This window comes from Sinocyclocheilus grahami, unplaced genomic scaffold (genome assembly GCF_001515645.1).
Source record: "Sinocyclocheilus grahami isolate Dianchi unplaced genomic scaffold, SAMN03320097.WGS_v1.1 scaffold353.1, whole genome shotgun sequence".
NCBI lineage: Eukaryota > Metazoa > Chordata > Actinopteri > Cypriniformes > Cyprinidae > Sinocyclocheilus > Sinocyclocheilus grahami.
The window spans coordinates 629513-649587 of record NW_015505532.1 but is presented as its reverse complement, the minus strand read 5'-3'; the positions used below and the strand labels follow the sequence as shown (position 1 = coordinate 649587).

The 20075-nt window shown below is 37.0% G+C and overlaps 1 protein-coding gene across 3 annotated transcripts in view; it reads left to right on the top strand.

The window, feature by feature from the left end:
- Positions 1 to 1113: 1113 nt before the first annotated feature.
- helz (helicase with zinc finger) overlaps positions 1114 to 20075 on the top strand; it is an 82653-nt gene continuing 63691 nt past the window's right edge. The window contains exons 1-12 of one of the 3 annotated variants that reach the window (XM_016229503.1): positions 1114 to 1221; positions 3442 to 3648; positions 4415 to 4451; positions 5185 to 5309; positions 7294 to 7350; positions 7585 to 7633; positions 7778 to 7853; positions 8112 to 8310; positions 12947 to 13054; positions 13453 to 13753; positions 15612 to 15879; positions 16758 to 17097. In XM_016229503.1, the coding sequence (XP_016084989.1) occupies positions 3460 to 3648; positions 4415 to 4451; positions 5185 to 5309; positions 7294 to 7350; positions 7585 to 7633; positions 7778 to 7853; positions 8112 to 8310; positions 12947 to 13054; positions 13453 to 13753; positions 15612 to 15879; positions 16758 to 17097 (1749 nt within the window). In that variant the 5' untranslated portion in view covers positions 1114 to 1221; positions 3442 to 3459. Of the gene's footprint in view, positions 1222 to 3441; positions 3649 to 4414; positions 4452 to 5184; positions 5310 to 7293; positions 7351 to 7584; positions 7634 to 7777; positions 7854 to 8111; positions 8311 to 9233; positions 9433 to 10573; positions 10630 to 10863; positions 10913 to 11056; positions 11133 to 11390; positions 11590 to 12946; positions 13055 to 13452; positions 13754 to 15611; positions 15880 to 16757; positions 17098 to 20075 lie in introns of those variants that run through there. The other 2 variants (XM_016229505.1, XM_016229504.1) reach the window with 2 other exon arrangements.

Here is a 20075-nt window from a genome sequence, read left to right as displayed (position 1 = left end):
GCATTTATCTGAAATAAAAAGCTTTTGCAACATCATACGCTATGCCATTCAAAAGCTTGGAGTCAGTATATTTAAATCATTATATATTTATGATTCAATTATGAAATTATAGAAATTAATACTTTTATTTAGCAAGGATGCATTAAATCAGGGCTGCCCAAACTCGGTCCTGGAGGGCCGGTGTCCTGCAGAGTTGAGCTCCAGCTTGCCTCAACACACCTTGCCTTCAAGTTTCTAGTATGCCTATAAGAGCTTGATTAGCTGCTTCAGGTGTGTTTAATTGGGGTTAGAGCTAAACTCTTCAGGACACCGGCCCTCCAGGACCGAGTTTGGACACCCCTGCGTTAAATTGATCAAAAGTGATGATAAAGACATTTATAATGTTTCAGATGTTTCATTTATCTATTTCATATCTTTCTATTTATCAAAGAAACCTAAAAAAATCTACTCGGCTGTTTTCAACATAATAATAATAATAATATTTTTTTGAGCAGAAAATCTGAACATTAGAGTCATGATGCTAAAATCACAGGAATAAATGACATTTTTAAAATATATTCAAATAGAAAGCAGTTCAAATAGTAAAACAATGTTACTGTTTTTACTGTATTTTGGAGCAAATAAATGCAGGCTTGGCGAGCAGAAGAGACCTCTTCAAAAAACATTAAAGACCTTGCTGTCCAAAAACCGTTGGCTGGTAGTGTAAGAGAAAATAATTGCACATCATTGTTTTTAAATAATAAAACAAATCCGAATGATTGCAAACTTTTGACCAGTGGTTAGTGTGAAGTTGAAGTTTTATACAAATCCATTGGAATTTTGAATAAAGTGTCTGAGAGGTACATCTAATATTATACTGAGCAGAAAAAAAACACACCGTCAATATAATACGAAGTATTTATTTATTTAGTCACAATATAAAAGCCAATTATTAATTAATTCAATTATTTCTTTATTAAACAGCCAAGTATTAGTAATAACACAACTCGGTATAAACGGCTTTTCTGCATGCCTTTATATTTTAGGAAGGGAGTGGGAGAGGGGACCGTCATATTTGCGGGCCCTGTAAATAAAAGCTAAAAGACCCCTGCTCTAAAGTGTGAGGGTCCTGCAGTGTGTGTGTTCTGCGCTGGCAGGAAGCAGTGCGCAGAGACATTTGACCCACAATGCACTGCGACAGGCTGACAAGTGGATCCAAGATGGCGTAGAAAGTAAAGCTAGGTAAGTGCAGACTTCCTCTAACACCTTTCTGCGGTGCACCGTTCACACCCCTCACCTCTGCCTGCCGTCGATCCCGACATCCAGACGCGGCTGTCAGCTCGCGTCGGAACGCGAAGAATCGCGGCGCGCGTTTGCACGATTAATGTGATGATGAAGAGGCCTGCTCGCAGCTGCGTTACACTGACTCGCAGCTAAAGATGTTCGCGATGTTAGCCTCACGTCTGTGCCGTTCATCACGCGCACGGACAGCTGCGGGAGTGCAGGGTGTATCTGAGTGAGAATCAGTGCAGATTGTTTGGGAAATGTTGCGGGATAATGTGAATCCGTGTGTCCGGGGGCGGCTGGAACTCAAGGCCAAGAGAGCAGCGGTCCACGTTCACCTATTATAACCTTTCCCTCTCGTGATTCTCAACCGCTATGCTCGTCCTGTAACCATATATCGTATATCACCGCGCGTTATGGCTGATTTGGTGTGTATTTGCGTTGATTTGGCGGCACACACGCAGTTGTTGTTGTGCTTCTGGATGGACACAGTGGCTGTGTTTCCAAACCTAGCGAGCTGCCTTCCTAGACATCACGTTTGGGCGTCGTAAGCGCGTTTTTCGAACGTTCTAATCGAACCGGTCGAACGCTGGAACCGAACCGCGATGCCCGCTGATGTTGTCTGGGTAGGCAGCTCGCTAGCTTTTGAGACGCGGCCACACACTCGCACATCTATTATTAACTGACCCGGAATCCAAATATAGAGTGTTTATATATTTTACTGAGGCTATGTTGCCTTGTTTGGTGTGCTGGAGGTTAATTAGATGTTGGTTTGCGAAGACTGTGTGTTATTGTGTGATATCTGACAGCCCCATTCTCTGTGTGTGGAAGTGAGAGAGACTCTGCACAGGGTGTGTGTGTGTGTGTGTGTGTGTTATACTGTATACATGGAAACTAGACGTTATGCAAATATCAACAACAATACAGTTATTTATGTCCTGTTATATGTTTGTCATGTGAGACTACATGACTATTTTCTTGCCTTTCTATAAGCAACCTTTATTAACAACTTGCAGGATCCAATGGATTTGATATTTACATTTCATTTCACATTATGTATCTATATAACTCGTAAACGTTCAGTAAATCAAATTTGTATACATTTGTTTTATATATCATATTTCAATATACAACTTTACAATAGTAGTAACCTCTTTAAAAGGTTTTGTATAATGCTTTATATTAAAACTATTTTAAGAGGTTAGTATGATTTTGCCCAGATTTTTGAAAAGTATAATAAGCATTATTATTATTAATATAAATGCATTCACCAAGACTCAACTACAGTTATTCTTACTTCAGTAAATCTAGGTAATGTGGTATAATGCTTTGTATTAAAACTATTTTAAGAGGTTAGTATGATTTTGACCAGATTTTTGAATTTATAAGCATTATTATTATTATTATTAATATAAATGCATTCACCAAGACTCAACTACAGTTATTCTTACCGCAGTAAATCTGGTAATGTGGTGTGTTTTGATGATCATTGTCCAAAAGAAAGAAAGAAAAACAACAGGCAAATTTAGTTTGTATAAATGCCATTTTTACATTAGTAACAATAACTGTATTATTTATGGTATTTTGTTGGGGACTCTAGTTTCCATAGTACATTTGCAAAGCGACGGCATTTCTAGTTATTTTATGGTACATTACGGTTTAGAAGATTATTGTAATTTTGTATTTAAAGGTAAGCCCATGACTGAACTTGTAGACGAGCTGTTGCTGGTGTCTGTTCATATTATGGTCAATATAATATAACATATAAATATAATATTTAGCTTTTAGATGAGTGGGTTAGATTTTGGTTTAGTTGCATGGAATACAATTTTTGGAGCATTCACTCGAACCAAAAAAACAAAAAAAACAATGTGGAAAAAGCGTTCACAGCAGCCTCCACTAACTCAGCCCAGATGGACATTACAGCTGTGACCTAATTATTACAGAAAGGGAAAAATGATTCCACACTACAACAGTATTCGCACAAACCAGTGCAACCGGTGTGAAAATGTGTATTTGAATGCCATTTTATGTGTTCAGCACATTTCCCAGCAAGTTTTAGCTAGTTCTTCAGATAAACAAACTTTTGGATGTGTCTTCTGCTGCTTTTATAGTTGTTTCTGCCTTGAATAACAATCATATTTTGAGTCGTTTAACCCTTTGTGTCTCCCATGTCAGAAACTCTGTCCCAGAGTCATGGAGGACAGGAGGCCACAGAAGTCATGTGACGAGGCCATTGGATCATTAGTGAGGCAGGAGTATGAGGCGGCAGTGGCTCACAGCACAGAGGCCCTGCTGGCCATGGGGCCCCGGACCCTGGCCCCCAGCACGGCCTTCCTCCGAAAGCGTGCCTTGCTCTACCGCATAGCAGCACGACTCCAGCTGGTGAGGCTGCATGTCAACTGCATGTTTCCTTAACTTTATTACTGAAGTGTTTAGGCAATTCATGTGCTTTGAATTTTTTTATACCTTTTAATTTTTGTGGTGTTTATGAAGACGTAAGTGACAAAGCAGCACTGAAGATCAGGAGATACCCATACCGCCAATCAGACATTCACTTCACAGACTTTTATATACTGTTTTGTCACTGTTGCGTAGCCAAAAATAAAATAATTTTCCCATTTGTGTGGTGACATGTATTCATTTATTTTTGCAAAAAACAACTGCAGTGTTACTAATTTAAAAAATACATTTAAAATATAACGGTCTTTGAAGATGAGCTTGACTGCAGACTCAGTTGTTAGTCTGTGTATGACTAGGTTCAAGACTCAAATAACTATAAAACTAGCATCTGCTGAATGTATTGTTTCAGGTGAAAGCAGTGTTAATTTTGACAGCAAATTTTGATTTTGTTTTAGTCATAGTTTTTTTTTTATAAAATGCCCGTTGTCGTCGGTGAAAAACATGTCTTTGACGAAAATTATTCGTCAACGAAATGAACTCTGGGTGAAAGGTTTGAGTACATCAAGAAAATTGTTAGAGAAATAGTCAATATCAAAAACCAAGAACTGTTTACATGCCTAAATATGAATTAATGTGGACCCCATAATATTCATTATAATTTCTTAGTTATTTATGCACACCATAGCATATAGTTTTGATTAGGAGAGTCGAAAAGTAACAAATTACTTGTGCTTTTTTGATTCAACAGAAGGACTACGATCAGGCTGATGAAGACTGCAAGCATGGTAAGATAACAACAACAACAACAAAAATATTATTATCAGCAGGATTTACCATTGACCATATTCTTTGGCCTCTGTTAGTACGTTTAGTATTTAAAAAAAATGTACTGTTAAGTTCTTTCAGGTTGAATCTGTGTAAATGTTTTTTAAAGGGATAGTGCACCCAAAAATAAAATTTCTGTCATCATTTGGTCACCCTCCACTTGTTCCAAACCTGTATGAGTTTCTTTGTTCTGTTGAGCACAAAAGAAGATATTTTGTAGAATGTGGGTGACCAAACAGTTGACAGTAGCCATTGACTTCCATAATATTATATAAAAAAATACTATGGAAGTCAATGGCTGCCAGCAACTGTTTGGTTACTCACATAAGACAGAAATTCTACAGGTTTGGCGGGTGAGTAAATGGTAACAGAATTTTGAACTGTCCCTCTAATAGATTTTTTTTGTCTGTGCAATGTTTAATCAATGTTATAATTTGCTCATCTCTAAAATATAAATATATATATATATATATATATATATATATTAGTAGAAGTGTAAATCTATTTTAAAAGATGAAAACAAGATGAAACATAAAATAGTATGTCATATCAAAATTGCGATACCTGTGAAATTGATAAAAGGCTCTCAAGTAGAACCATGGCTCTCATCAGACAGTTCAGGATTATGGGATGTCTGGTTTGTGTGTGGGCTGGTTTGATCACTCGGGTGTGTTGGTGTGTTTGTTCATGTAGTGTTTGCTGAGGAGCTGGGGAAGGGAGATGGCAGTTTCAGGGCAGGGCTTCAGAGTATGCTGCTGGATGGAAGCTTACAGGAAGTGTGCAGCGTTCTCTCTAAAGCACTCTATGGAGAACCACTGGTAAACCAACTCACAATTCCTTTCCAAATGAGCTAGCTAGATGTATTATGTTTCAAATTGACATCATGATATATATCTTGGATTTTATCATGCTTGTAAAAACGTTTAGATGTTTTTTTGTGCACTATCTACGTTTGTTCATTTTAATGAAAGGAATTTTAGATTATGCTGTAAGCTTTACACTGTTTTGCTCTCAACTTGAGTTTCTCTGTAAACTTTACAGTTGCACTGTATTTTTCTCCAAACCTTACAAACTTCTAAGACTTACAGTTTTACAGTTGAGTAGGGATGTAACGATTCACTCAACTCACGATTCGATTCGATTCACGGTTTGTTTGTTTTTACAAAATGAGATTTAAGACAAATTATAAATTAAATGTGTCCTTTTATTATTGTTTGGACAAACTACTGTACGTTTCTTTGTGAAATTGAAATATAACACTATAATAATGTACTAATATAGCACTTGTAATTTATTGCTCTTTTGTTGGTTTTGATTGCTTCTATTGTCCTCATTTGTTAGTCGCCTTGGATAAAAGCGTTTGCTAAATAACAAAATTTAAATATAATTTAAATGTAAATAACAAACTAAATTGAAATTTTAAAACAAGCCCCAAATAAATAAGTAACACAAATAAAATAAATCTCTTTGGGAAGAATGAGTCTGGAGCCCTGATATGCATTATACAGAGGCAAGAGAAGAAAAAAATACAGTAGAAAGACAGTAAGTTCCCCTCAGACATACATTCATATAAATGATTTGTTTAGCATCTCAACCGATTTGAATCGTCACATATTTAAATCGATTTTCAACCGGCTCGCGGTTAATCGTTACATCCCTACAGTTGAGCAAGATTTACAACCGGACTATAAACTTCAATTTTACTTTATATCTTAAAAAAAATTTTCCTCTCAACTTACGGAGCTTTGAAAGCTTTACAGTTTTGTTATAAATTTGCTGTAAATTTTGCATTTGCACTGTAAATGATAGTATAACTCTTTACTATTTTGTTCTAACTTTTACAGTTGTGCTATAAACTACAGTTTTGGTTTAAAATATAAAATTTTGCTCTCAAGATTAGGTGCTTTGCAAAGCTTTACAGTTTCACTCTAAATTGTGAAGTTGAGCCTTAAGCTTTACATTTACATTTTCCCAAACCTTACAAACTTTTAGGATTTACAGTTTTACAGTTGATCAAGCTGTACAGTTGGGCTATAAACTTCAATTTTGCTTTAAAACTTACAATTTTTTCCTCAATGTAAGGTGCTTTGAAAGCTTTACGATTTGTGCGCTAAATTTGACATTTGTGCTGTAAACTTTGCATTTGCACTGTAAACATTTGTTTTGTTCTGAACTAGACAGTTTTGCTCTCAGCTAAGTTTTGTGTAGCTCTTTACTGTTTTATTCTAACTGAAACTACAATTTAGTTCAAAATTATAAAATTGTGCTTTCAAATTAAGGTGCTTTGTAAAGTTTCACTAAATTGTAAAGTTGTGGCATAAACTTTACATTTGCACTGCTAACTTCAGTTTTTCTCTAAACCTTAGGTGTTCAGAAAGCTTTACAATTTTGCACAACATTTTACAGCTTGCTATAAACATTGCATTTGCACTTTAAGCTACAATTTTGTCCTCAATTGTACAGTTTTTGCTCGTAACCAGGTTCTCTGTAAGCTTTACAGTTTGCTTTTAACTTTTACAGTTGTGCTGTAAACTACAGTTTTAAACTTTACAATTTTGCTTTCAACTTTAGTTGCTTCGTAAGCTTTACAGTTTTGCTCTAAATTCTACAGTTGTGCTGTAAAATTTACAATTGCTCCTTAAACTTCAGTTTTGCTCTAAACTTTACAATTGTGCTTTCAACTTTAGGAGCTCTGTAAGCTTTACAATTTTGCTCTACATTTTACAGTTATGCTGTAAACATTACACTACACTTTTTACCTTGAATTTGCTAAAATTCACTGAAGCATTTTGGTTCTCACAGAATGGGATCATGACTAAAGACATGACAAGACTGAAGAGGCTCCTTTCAGAAATAGAGGTCAGTTTGTCTAACTATTATTGTCATCTTATATTTCCCATGCTTAAAGTCTTTACGCCCAGTCAGCGTCACTTGTGTTTCCATTTCTCTGTGAAAACGGTAACCCTTGCCTTCAAATGACTTTCAACTTTCAAGAACTAGTACCTCTCACCACAGCTTTTGAGCTTGACTAAGAGACATGTTAGAATAGTGTGTGTTTATGCGTATGAATCCCGAGGGTGGTCTCAATTGCAGGCTGTGAGGAGTAAAATGCCGTCAGAGTTGACTGAAGAGAACGAGGAGGGTGAGTTCCACTTCAGTTTCACAATGCATCCAGGATCCATTTTCGCCTCTGATATTCTAGCTCTTATGTGAGCTTGGGTGTTTGCTCTGACATGCTATCTATCGTTTTTTTCCTCTTTCTTTCTTTGCGATGTCCTCCGGACAGATGTTCAGGAAGGCTGGCAGTTTCGTCCTCCTCCTCGAGGGGTCACTAGTAGTGAGGAGTACACATTGTGTAAAAGGTACACTAGTCCTGACAGCAAATAGCACTTTTTCTAGTGGTGCTGATGTCAAAAATAACAGCATAATAATAATGTCAAATAATCTTACTTTTATTGATTTGTAGATCTAGATTTTTACTAACATATTAATCTACACATTTTTGTATGTTGCTTTGTTAAAATAGATTTCCAGAGTTGATTTTCTGCAGAGCTTAGCTGTGCATTATTTCGCTCTTGTTGATTGATTGATTAATGTGCTGTTTTGTTGATTACGCTCAGGTTTTTAGAGCAGGGTCTGTGTCGGTACGGAGCTCAGTGCACCTCGGCTCACTCTCAGGAGGAGCTGACAGAATGGCAACGGCGCTACGCCTTCCGACTCATCCGCCTCAAACAGCAGCAGGAGGGCAAGCACTTCACCGAGAACTACATGGAGGTTCTCATCGAGAAATGGATCAACTCCCTCACACCAGAGAGAGTGGTACAGTCCTCTTGACAGAGAATATCTTAACGGTTCACTAGAGAGGCGTTTTGTTTCTCTCTAATAAGTTGCAACCAGTTTACTTAAGGGAAAATTAAGTAGTGATGCACTGAAATACATTTTTGGTATTGGGCGAACATTTTGGATGGCCAAAATCGACCAAAACTGTGACGTGTAATTAGCATGATATCGATTTCTCTTTTTTTTTTTTTTTTTTTTTTTTTTTTTTTAACCCTTTTTTTTTTTTATTAGAACATGCTATAAAAGTTATACATCAGAGATAGACAATAGGGGTGCCGACATTTGAAAAAATTTACAAAGATAGAGAAAAATGAAAAAAAAAACAGGTAGGAGGCGTTTTTCACAGTTTCAAGATTTTTAAAATAAGAACATACAGTATATAAAAGGAAAATCCATATGCTTTGTGAACATGAAAATATAGTTGCATACATAATCCACTCCACTATGTATAATCAGTTAGCAATTATCATGTATTATTCTTAAGATTGGACTCCATCTTGCCTCAAAAATATTCAATGCTATCTATCGTTTTTTTCCTCTTTCTTTCTTTGCGATGTCCTCCGGACAGACGTTCAGGAAGGCTGGCAGTTTCGTCCTCCTCCTCGAGGGGTCACTAGTAGTGAGGAGTACACATTGTGTAAAAGGTACACTAGTCCTGACAGCAAATAGCACTTTTTCTAGTGGTGCTGATGTCAAAAATAACAGCATAATAATAATGTCAAATAATCTTACTTTTATTGATTTGTAGATCTAGATTTTTACTAACATATTAATCTACACATTTTTGTATGTTGCTTTGTTAAAATAGATTTCCAGAGTTGATTTTCTGCAGAGCTTAGCTGTGCATTATTTCGCTCTTGTTGATTGATTGATTAATGTGCTGTTTTGTTGATTACGCTCAGGTTTTTAGAGCAGGGTCTGTGTCGGTACGGAGCTCAGTGCACCTCGGCTCACTCTCAGGAGGAGCTGACAGAATGGCAACGGCGCTACGCCTTCCGACTCATCCGCCTCAAACAGCAGCAGGAGGGCAAGCACTTCACCGAGAACTACATGGAGGCGCTCATCGAGAAATGGATCAACTCCCTCACACCAGAGAGAGTGGTACAGTCCTCTTGACAGAGAATATCTTAACGGTTCACTAGAGAGGCGTTTTGTTTCTCTCTAATAAGTTGCAACCAGTTTACTTAAGGGAAAATTAAGTAGTGATGCACTGAAATACATTTTTGGTATTGGGCGAACATTTTGGATGGCCAAAATCGACCAAAACTGTGACGTGTAATTAGCATGATATCGATTTCTCTTTTTTTTTTTTTTTTTTTTTTTTTTTTTTTAACCGCTCTCAAGATTAGGTGCTTTACAGTTTCACTCTAAATTGTGAAGTTGAGCCTTAAGCTTTACATTTACATTTTCCCAAACCTTACAAACTTTTAGGATTTACAGTTTTACAGTTGATCAAGCTGTACAGTTGGGCTATAAACTTCAATTTTGCTTTAAAACTTACAATTTTTTCCTCAATGTAAGGTGCTTTGAAAGCTTTACGATTTGTGCGCTAAATTTGACATTTGTGCTGTAAACTTTGCATTTGCACTGTAAACATTTGTTTTGTTCTGAACTAGACAGTTTTGCTCTCAGCTAAGTTTTGTGTAGCTCTTTACTGTTTTATTCTAACTGAAACTACAATTTAGTTCAAAATTATAAAATTGTGCTTTCAAATTAAGGTGCTTTGTAAAGTTTCACTAAATTGTAAAGTTGTGGCATAAACTTTACATTTGCACTGCTAACTTCAGTTTTTCTCTAAACCTTAGGTGTTCAGAAAGCTTTACAATTTTGCACAACATTTTACAGCTTGCTATAAACATTGCATTTGCACTTTAAGCTACAATTTTGTCCTCAATTGTACAGTTTTTGCTCGTAACCAGGTTCTCTGTAAGCTTTACAGTTTGCTTTTAACTTTTACAGTTGTGCTGTAAACTACAGTTTTAAACTTTACAATTTTGCTTTCAACTTTAGTTGCTTCGTACGCTTTACAGTTTTGCTCTAAATTCTACAGTTGTGCTGTAAAATTTACAATTGCTCCTTAAACTTCAGTTTTGCTCTAAACTTTACAATTGTGCTTTCAACTTTAGGAGCTCTGTAAGCTTTACAATTTTGCTCTACATTTTACAGTTATGCTGTAAACATTACACTACACTTTTTACCTTGAATTTGCTAAAATTCACTGAAGCATTTTGGTTCTCACAGAATGGGATCATGACTAAAGACATGACAAGACTGAAGAGGCTCCTTTCAGAAATAGAGGTCAGTTTGTCTAACTATTATTGTCATCTTATATTTCCCATGCTTAAAGTCTTTACGCCGAGTCGGCGTCACTTGTGTTTCCATTTCTCTGTGAAAACGGTAACCCTTGCCTTCAAATGACTTTCAACTTTCAAGAACTAGTACCTCTCACCACAGCTTTTGAGCTTGACTAAGAGACATGTTAGAATAGTGTGTGTTTATGCGTATGAATCCCGAGGGTGGTCTCAATTGCAGGCTGTGAGGAGTAAAATGCCGTCAGAGTTGACTGAAGAGAACGAGGAGGGTGAGTTCCACTTCAGTTTCACAATGCATCCAGGATCCATTTTCGCCTCTGATATTCTAGCTCTTATGTGAGCTTGGGTGTTTGCTCTGACATGCTATCTATCGTTTTTTTCCTCTTTCTTTCTTTGCGATGTCCTCCGGACAGATGTTCAGGAAGGCTGGCAGTTTCGTCCTCCTCCTCGAGGGGTCACTAGTAGTGAGGAGTACACATTGTGTAAAAGGTACACTAGTCCTGACAGCAAATAGCACTTTTTCTAGTGGTGCTGATGTCAAAAATAACAGCATAATAATAATGTCAAATAATCTTACTTTTATTGATTTGTAGATCTAGATTTTTACTAACATATTAATCTACACATTTTTGTATGTTGCTTTGTTAAAATAGATTTCCAGAGTTGATTTTCTGCAGAGCTTAGCTGTGCATTATTTCGCTCTTGTTGATTGATTGATTAATGTGCTGTTTTGTTGATTACGCTCAGGTTTTTAGAGCAGGGTCTGTGTCGGTACGGAGCTCAGTGCACCTCGGCTCACTCTCAGGAGGAGCTGACAGAATGGCAACGGCGCTACGCCTTCCGACTCATCCGCCTCAAACAGCAGCAGGAGGGCAAGCACTTCACCGAGAACTACATGGAGGCGCTCATCGAGAAATGGATCAACTCCCTCACACCAGAGAGAGTGGTACAGTCCTCTTGACAGAGAATATCTTAACGGTTCACTAGAGAGGCGTTTTGTTTCTCTCTAATAAGTTGCAACCAGTTTACTTAAGGGAAAATTAAGTAGTGATGCACTGAAATACATTTTTGGTATTGGGCGAACATTTTGGATGGCCAAAATCGACCAAAACTGTGACGTGTAATTAGCATGCTATCGATTTCTCTTTTTTTTTTTTTTTTTTTTTTTTTTTTTATAACCCATCTTCATTTTGATGAACCAAGATCTTTTATTCTGTTATTTTCAGTTGATGCATGAACCTCTTATTTGTGGTGACCTACCATTTATTAATCTCAATAAGCTTTGTGTTTTGTTACTTTTGCTATAGTACAAAGTCACCAATTCTGTCAATTTGATCACAAACTTCAACCAAAATATGTGCTTTTGACGTTCTTTGTGGCGTGACCAATCACTGTAGCCGCCTCAGTTCGACCGGTCATCTCTTTCTCTTTAATAATAATTATAACACAAAATAAACAAGAATAAACTTTAGGAAAAATTATGAAATGTCGATAATCGCTCAATCAGTATTTCAACCGCAGAAAGACGTCAATGTCTGTAAACTTGTTAGTTAGCTGAAAAAAAAAACTTTTGGTAACACTTAAGAATAGGGACCAATTCTCACTAGTAACTAGTTGCTTATTAGCATGCCTATTAACAACATATTGACTGTTTAGTATTTATAAAGCACATATTCTACATCCCTAATCCTACCCAACACCTGAATTTAATAACTACCTTACTAACTATTAATAAGCAGCAAATTAGGAGTTTGAGGCAAAAGTTATAGTTAATGGCGCGAATTGGACCTTAAAACAAAGTGTGACCGAATTTTTTTTATTACAGCCACTGTTGAAATGTTTATATTTCAACAATGCATTGAAGTAGAAACGTAAGTAATAGTCAACATGTTTATATAAAACTGCCTTGCGTGTAATTTAAATGTTTATATACAAGGGTAAATTATTAAGTCCATTTGACTAATTAATTATTAAATAAACTTTGTTTTCAGTTTTGGGCTAAATAAAAACTTGGTTTTAAATTCTGGTTTATTTTGGTGCATTACTACTCTGAAGTCTACTGTTGATGAATAACTAGTTATACTACAGACTGATAGCGAGACCCATATGTAATTTGCAGTATGCTTCTTGGCAACTCTTTGGCAACCATTCACAACACCGTAGCATAATATATTTTTACAGAAAGAATATTTCTACATGCTGTGGCCCTGTATAGTCAATAAGTCAGTCAGAAGCGGTTATCTGTGAGCTGTTGCAGATGTTTCTGCTCGTCTATTGATTTAATGGTTTGCCGTGTCATGCAGATGAATGACTGTGTGGATGGAGTTACCGTGGAGCACAGCTCAGATCTCTCAATTACCGTCAACACCAAGAAATCATCTCACTCCTGGACATTCACACTCTTCTGCAAGGTTTGGGCAAGCTAAGCCTCTCTTTTCACAAGCTACAGAGTGGCGGAGAGTTATTTGTTCGAAGAAAATATCTTCGAATTAGTGTTCAAATCTGATCATGTGTTCAAAGTCAATGCAAAATCAATTTAATACGCATTCTTATTGTGCATGTTATTCTGAAGATTTTTTTTATTTAATGCAATAAAGCTTTTATAAATAATAGCAAATAATATTGTTCCTATCCCCTACGCTAACTTGTTTCTTTGTTCGTTGAGTTTCCTATTTCTTGCGTATAGAATTAAAAAGGGTCTGTTTCATGTTAGGTTTAAAGCCTTAAAAGTTGCTAGTGATTTTGGAAAATGATTTGAATCGGTCTCCAGGAATGACTCTCAAACTGGGATTTGTTGTGTCGCAAACAGCCGGTCCGGACGCTACACCGCATCGCTCTGCTTTACGATGCCAACCGGCCACATTTCTCCATCACGGTGGTCTCGGCCGGGGACGCATCTACCCAGGTGCCACAGGAGGTGTGTGAGGGCGGCTGTCAGGAGTGGAGCGCCGCCGGCCTGGTGCAGAACGGCATGGACCACTGCCTTTACACGGTGGTGGTCTCCTTCAGCACAGAGATCTTCGGAACCTTCCGGCAGACCGTGGTGTTTGATTTTGGCTCTGAGCCCGTGCTCATGCAGCGAGTGATGGTGGACGCCGCCTCCATTGAAGGTAGGACAGTGGGAAAATGCTTAAGTTACTTATTAAAGAATTGAACATTCTTTTGCTCAAACCTCATGTGGTTTCAAAATGCAGGACTTTGATTCTTCTGTGGAAAACAAAAGAACGTTTTAGAGTTCATACTGTTATTAATTTGATTAGATTTTTTCATTCGATGAAAGTCAATAGCTTTTTTAAAGCTCCACAAATAACCAAAAAAAGCACCAAGTCAAGTGCCTATTGCTGAAAATGTGCTTTTGCAGCAAAGAAAAGAACCTATGAATGTACAGTGTATATATACACACTGTATATTGTAGCATGTGTATGTATATGGCAAAATGAATATTACAGAAAAATGTTTTGAGTTAAAAAAAAAAAAAAAAAGTCTTTTTTTTTTTATCCTCTGTCTATCTCTTGGTTTTTCTTACCTGTTTACACTACCGTTCAAAATTTTGGGATCAGTAAGGGTTGTTTTAACCCTTAATAATCACTTTTATTAAGCAAGGAAACATTAAATTAATTAAAGTGACTTTCAGACTGTTACAGAAACATTAATCAAATAACTGCTGTGGTTTTGAAATGTATCACAGTTTCCACACAAATATTAATTATAATAAGCACTAGCAGGACACCTGTTTTCAGCATTGAGAATGTTTCTTGAACAGCAAATCAGCACATCAGAATGATTTCTGAAGGATCATGTGACACTGAAGACTGGAGTAATGATGCTGAAAATCCAGCTTTGCATCACAGAAATAAATTACATTCAAAATACATAGTTATGTAATATTTCACAATATTACCGTTTTTACTGTAACTTTTTAATGCATGAAGCATGTTTTAGGTTTTAACTCTGTGAGAGAACTTTTTTTTTATTATTCCGTTAACTCTTAAAGACTTTCAGACTGTTACAGAAACATTACTCAAATAAATGCTGTTGGTTCGAAATGTATCACAGTTTCCACACAAATATTAATTATAATAAGCACTAGCAGGACACCTGTTTTCAGCATTGAGAATGTTTCTTGAGCAGCAAATCAGCACATCAGAATGATTTCTGAAGGATCATGTGACACTGAAGACTGGAGTAATGATGCTGAAAATCCAGCTTTGCATCACAGAAATAAATTACATTCAAAATACATAGTTATGTAATATTTCACAATATTACCGTTTTTACTGTAACTTTTTAATGCATGAAGCATGTTTTAGGTTTTAACTCTGTGAGAACTTTTTTTTTATTATTCCGTTAACTCTTTTGAAGAGATTTTTTTAACAAAGTTAAGCCAAATACCGGTTTAGAGTTTTTAGCAAAAATAAATGAACTTTTTTTTTATTATTCCGTTAACTCTTTTGAAGAGATTTTTAACAAAGTTAAGCCAAATACCGGTTTAGAGTTTTTAGCAAAAATAAATAGTTAAAACATGATATAAATCAGCCATAAATGAAAATAGCCACAGAAGCTGGCATGGCGTTAAACACAAACAAACAAACTGCATTTTCAATCAACCAGAATGCAACCTTGATGAGCGTAAGAGACTTCTTAAGACTTTCACTGACCCCATACTTCTATACATCTATAACGTAACTATAAATTTATAGCTTTCATACTCTCGCAAAACAATGGCAAGTTGAATATCTTCAAATTATGATAAATAACTCAAGCACTTTATTCGAAGTCTTCTGAAGCCATAGGATAGCTTTATGTGGGGAACATAAAGTAAGTTATTTGTTAGTGCACTTTCTGCTTATCTCCTCTACTTTTTATGAAATCTATGTCTAGAGGTCCTAACTGCATACATATCAGTATATTGTCAAGTGTAACCCTAGACTAGCATTTCATCATTATCCACTACCCATAATCCCACAGATCTGGAGCACTTGATGCAAGCGCGACAGCAGCTCCTGATGACAGCTAAGCGCTGGGACTCGTCATGTAAAACCATCGTGGAGTTTGTCCCTAATGAAAACATGGATCTAGAGCGCAGTCTGCTGACCCGCTATCAGATCCCCCTCTCTGCCGACCAGCTCTTCACCCAGTCTGTGTTGGACAAAACCCTCACCAGAGACAATTACCAGCCCCGCTTTCACGATCTGCTCTACATCGAGGAGATCGCTCAGTACAAAGAAGTCAGCAAGTGAGTAGTCTCAGAGGATCACCGGTCAAGTCTGGTCCACAAGAGTGGCTCTCTGACCGATATGTGAAACAACCATTTATGGTTTGTTTAGAATGTGAAGGGGTTGGTAATTATTGATAGTTATAAAAGCTATATAGTTGATAAAAGCACAGTAATAGACTAGCATAATAGCATAGCAGTCTTTGTGGAAGGTTGTTGTGTTTGAGGTTTTACATGAATACAAAAGCATCCAAAAGTACTAATTGTTTTACATAACTCAGAAATCATTGATGAATGTACAGTTTTGCTGATGAAGGATAACCTGTTTACATATTGCTTAGACATTCGAAGGATCTAATGCAATCAACCTCATAAACATTGTCACATCATCTAGTTCTTCCTAAGATGTGCTCATATTTGCAGGCTGATCATTTGTAAATGCAAATTTGTTTCCTGAAGACGTGATACAGGTTGTGCACCCTCACCTGGAAATTGCAGACTGAAGCTTTTAGTTGCACTGACTTGAGTCAATATGCATTAACATGTAATATTGTTCCTTAATTAAGCCATTATTATGAAATATTCTTCAGTGGTCTTTAATAATAATTTCTAATTGTTACCACTAGAGGTCACTGGTGGTCTTTTTGAAAAAGCAAGTGAGCATTGTTTGTGGTAATTGTCATGTAGATGGCAGTAAAATTATTCAATTTTTTTACATCTATTTGGAGACAATAGGGGTTTTAAATCACATTTGTTTTTGTTAAATATTGTGATTAATTATTAATATATTACTCTTGCTATAGACATGTAAACTAAGGTCAATAGTCTGTACACAGTAACTGGTGCAGCCAATATTGCTGCATCATGTTTTCCTAAACATGCTGCTTTTTTTTTCTCAGGTTCAACATCAAGGTTAACCTGCAGCTTGTGACCAGCTTTATGTTGACTGGCATTTCTGGTGGCGCCAAGTACGCTCAGAACGGACAGTTGTTTGCACGCTTCAAGTTGACGGAGACGCTGTCTGAAGATACGCTGGCTGGGCGGCTGGTCATGACAAAGGTCAACTCTGTGCTGCTGCTGCCTGTCTTTAAGGAGCGGACGGGTCAGAACCAGCCAGCTGGAGCCAAGGAACGTGTGTATGAGGCCCTGATTGAGGAAAAAACAAAAGACTACATTTTTCTGCGGATCTGTAAGGACTGCTGTGCGGAGCTGGGGCTGGTGGCGGATCAGGAGCTCCAGGTATGTTATAACATCATTCAAAAAGACCTCCCATGTGCTGAGTATGTTGTTATAAAAAATAGCCTGTTTACACCCAAGCCTATTAACTAGCTACCAGCCAGAACATCCCAGAATATATATATATGCGTTCTCCTTTAAACCGGCCAGAACACTCTAGCCTAGCAACACCCTAGAAACAAGCCAGAACACCCTAGCAACTTTTACCATCTCCTATAAATGAGCCAGCACACCCAGTCTAGCAACACCCTAGAAACCCACCAGAACACCCTAGCAACTTTTACCATCTTCTATAAATGAGCCAGCACACCCAGCCTAGCAACCAGCCACAACACCCTAGCAATGTATAATAACCAGAACACATTGGAAACCAATTAGCGATGCCCTAGCGACCCACCAAAACACCCTAGTAACCACCTGGGGTGTACATGCTCTCCCAAACTACATAAGACTTATTTAACCTTCAAACTGTTTAATCTTTCAAGTACATTTTTGCCTATATGTGGCCCTGGACCACAAAACCAGTCATAAGGGTAAATTTTTCAAAATTGAGATTAATACATCACCTGAAAGCTGAATAAATAAGCTTTCCATTGATGTATGATGTATATTTTCACTTCTGGTTACTTGCTGGAAAAGACGTTAATTGGTTGATGTCTGTGTTGATGTATACTAGTGGTCGACCAAAATATATATTGCCAATTTGGCATATATCAAATATCGGCATCGGACGATAAGTTTTTGTGTTTGGCCGATATGTTTGCTTTTGATGGTGCTGAAAACAGCAGCACCTGCACACACAGCGTTCACATTTTCCCTCTTTGTTGTTTTCTGTCGCCGTTTAGCAATTCTGTCTGATACGGATAGATGTCTGTCTAATAATAAGTAAAAACTGTTAAAGGGGTCATATGATGCTTTTTTTAAAGATCATTATTTGGTGTAACAGAATATGTTGACATGCTTTAATGTTCAAAAAACACATTATTTTTCAAATACTGTACATTATTGTAGATCCTCTATGCCCCGCCTATCTCAAACGCTTTGTTTTCTACAAAGTCCCTCCTTCCGACAAGCGCCGTCTGCTCTGATTGGCCAGTTGACCCAGTGCATTGTGATTGGCCAAACACCGCAAGCACTCGTCGGAAATGTAACTCCCCTTACCATAATCGCGAGCTTCATCTTTCAAAATAAATGGAAAGACAGTAAATAATGTCATTAGTTTTACCATCAGTTCAAGCCCGAAAGGGGAACAGACACCATAATGATGCAGTACACAAGCTGTGGTTAAGACAGCTGACTCTACTGTGATGTGACGCTGTCTCTCGCTCTCTCTCACACACACACACACACGCGTGCGCACACACACGATGCGCAAAACTCCACATTTGACCAGTTATTAGCAAATACTTAAACTAATAACAAAACAGTAGCTGATTCAGAAGCGCCAGATTGTCATAGCAAAGTCAGAATTACCTCCTCTCCTAGGTTCACGAAACGGTCGTCCATAAAATGCATTGCTGTTCTGTTGTAAGTAATCTTAAAGATTCCTAAATGCATCTACTTTTGGAAGGCCAAATAAAGTGCTTTTGCTTTCGCCTAGAAACACACAGCGTCTCCCTGACATGCTGCTTCAACACTAACTGCGGTTACTGAAACCACGCCGCCTTTCTTTGCGTGCACATTTGGGCAGCATTATGCAAATATTCCCACATAGTGAGGTAGATATGTGGGGGCGTGTTAGAACGAGCTGTTTTAGGGGGGCGGGGCAGAGGCTTAACTTTGATAAAGAATATCTCTTTGGGCTTTGAGACTTTAGTTTTTGCAACTTCAGGGATCTTATCTATGCACAATCAGCTTGTAACACTCCAAAGAGAAAGGAAAACTTGAAATAGCATCATATGACCCCTTTAAGCAAAGGAATGTATATTTATTTATCGACCACCCTGCTTTCTAAGATATCGGCATCGCTGTCAAAAAAACAATATTGGTCAACCACTAAAGTAAATGGTGACGTGTTTTAGACTGTTTTCAACTTGTGTGCAGTCTCAGTTATCTTGTCATAGAGAGAGAAGTGTTAATGTAATGGAATTAGTTTAAGCAGCGGACACCATTTATTGTTGTAAATTGAATTGCGATGGCAGAAACCCCAGAGACTTTTGTCATAGGCAAGACGCTGTCAGCAAGCAGGCTGCCCTACAAAGAGCAGGCCTAATTTACCCTTTTTACTCGTCTAACAGATCCCATTTATCACTTTAACACACGCTCTCTCTCACTGTATTTTAATAGTGTTGAATCGTTTTGTCTCGTGGAATCCCTGTGTGGGCTTGGGTTTTGTGTCGCCACGTATGATAATTTGACACAGTTCCTTAAATTATTGTAAAATTGTCCCAGAACATTTCAAGCCATAAGTGGGATGATAATGGATCAGTTCAATTCTAATGCTGTGTAAATGGACTCAGAATGATCTCAGGTCATTCTAAACCTGTATGAATACATTTCTTTTTTGTTGAAAGCGAAATTTTGTTGTGCAATATTCCAAGTTTATTTATATATGTTTATTTATATATATATATATATATATATATATATATATATGTATATATATATATATATATATATATATATATTTTTATATTCAGGTCATTCTAAACCTGTATGAATACATTTCTTTTTTGTTGAAAGCGAAATTTTGTTGTGCAATATTCCAAGTTTATTTATATATGTTTATTTATATATATATATATATATATATATATATATATATATATATTGTTCTATACATGTTCTCCACACATGGTTCGGCACGCGCTAGGACCAACTTAAATCTGACAACGCATCTGTAATGTGGTTTGCTATAAATAACACAAAAATATGTTTCTGTTGATGACTGCGTCACAGCGCATATCAAAAGCTCCCGTATCGGTTCTGTTTTCAGTACTGGAGAATAAAAGATACATTCTTAGATGTTTTTGTTAGTACGT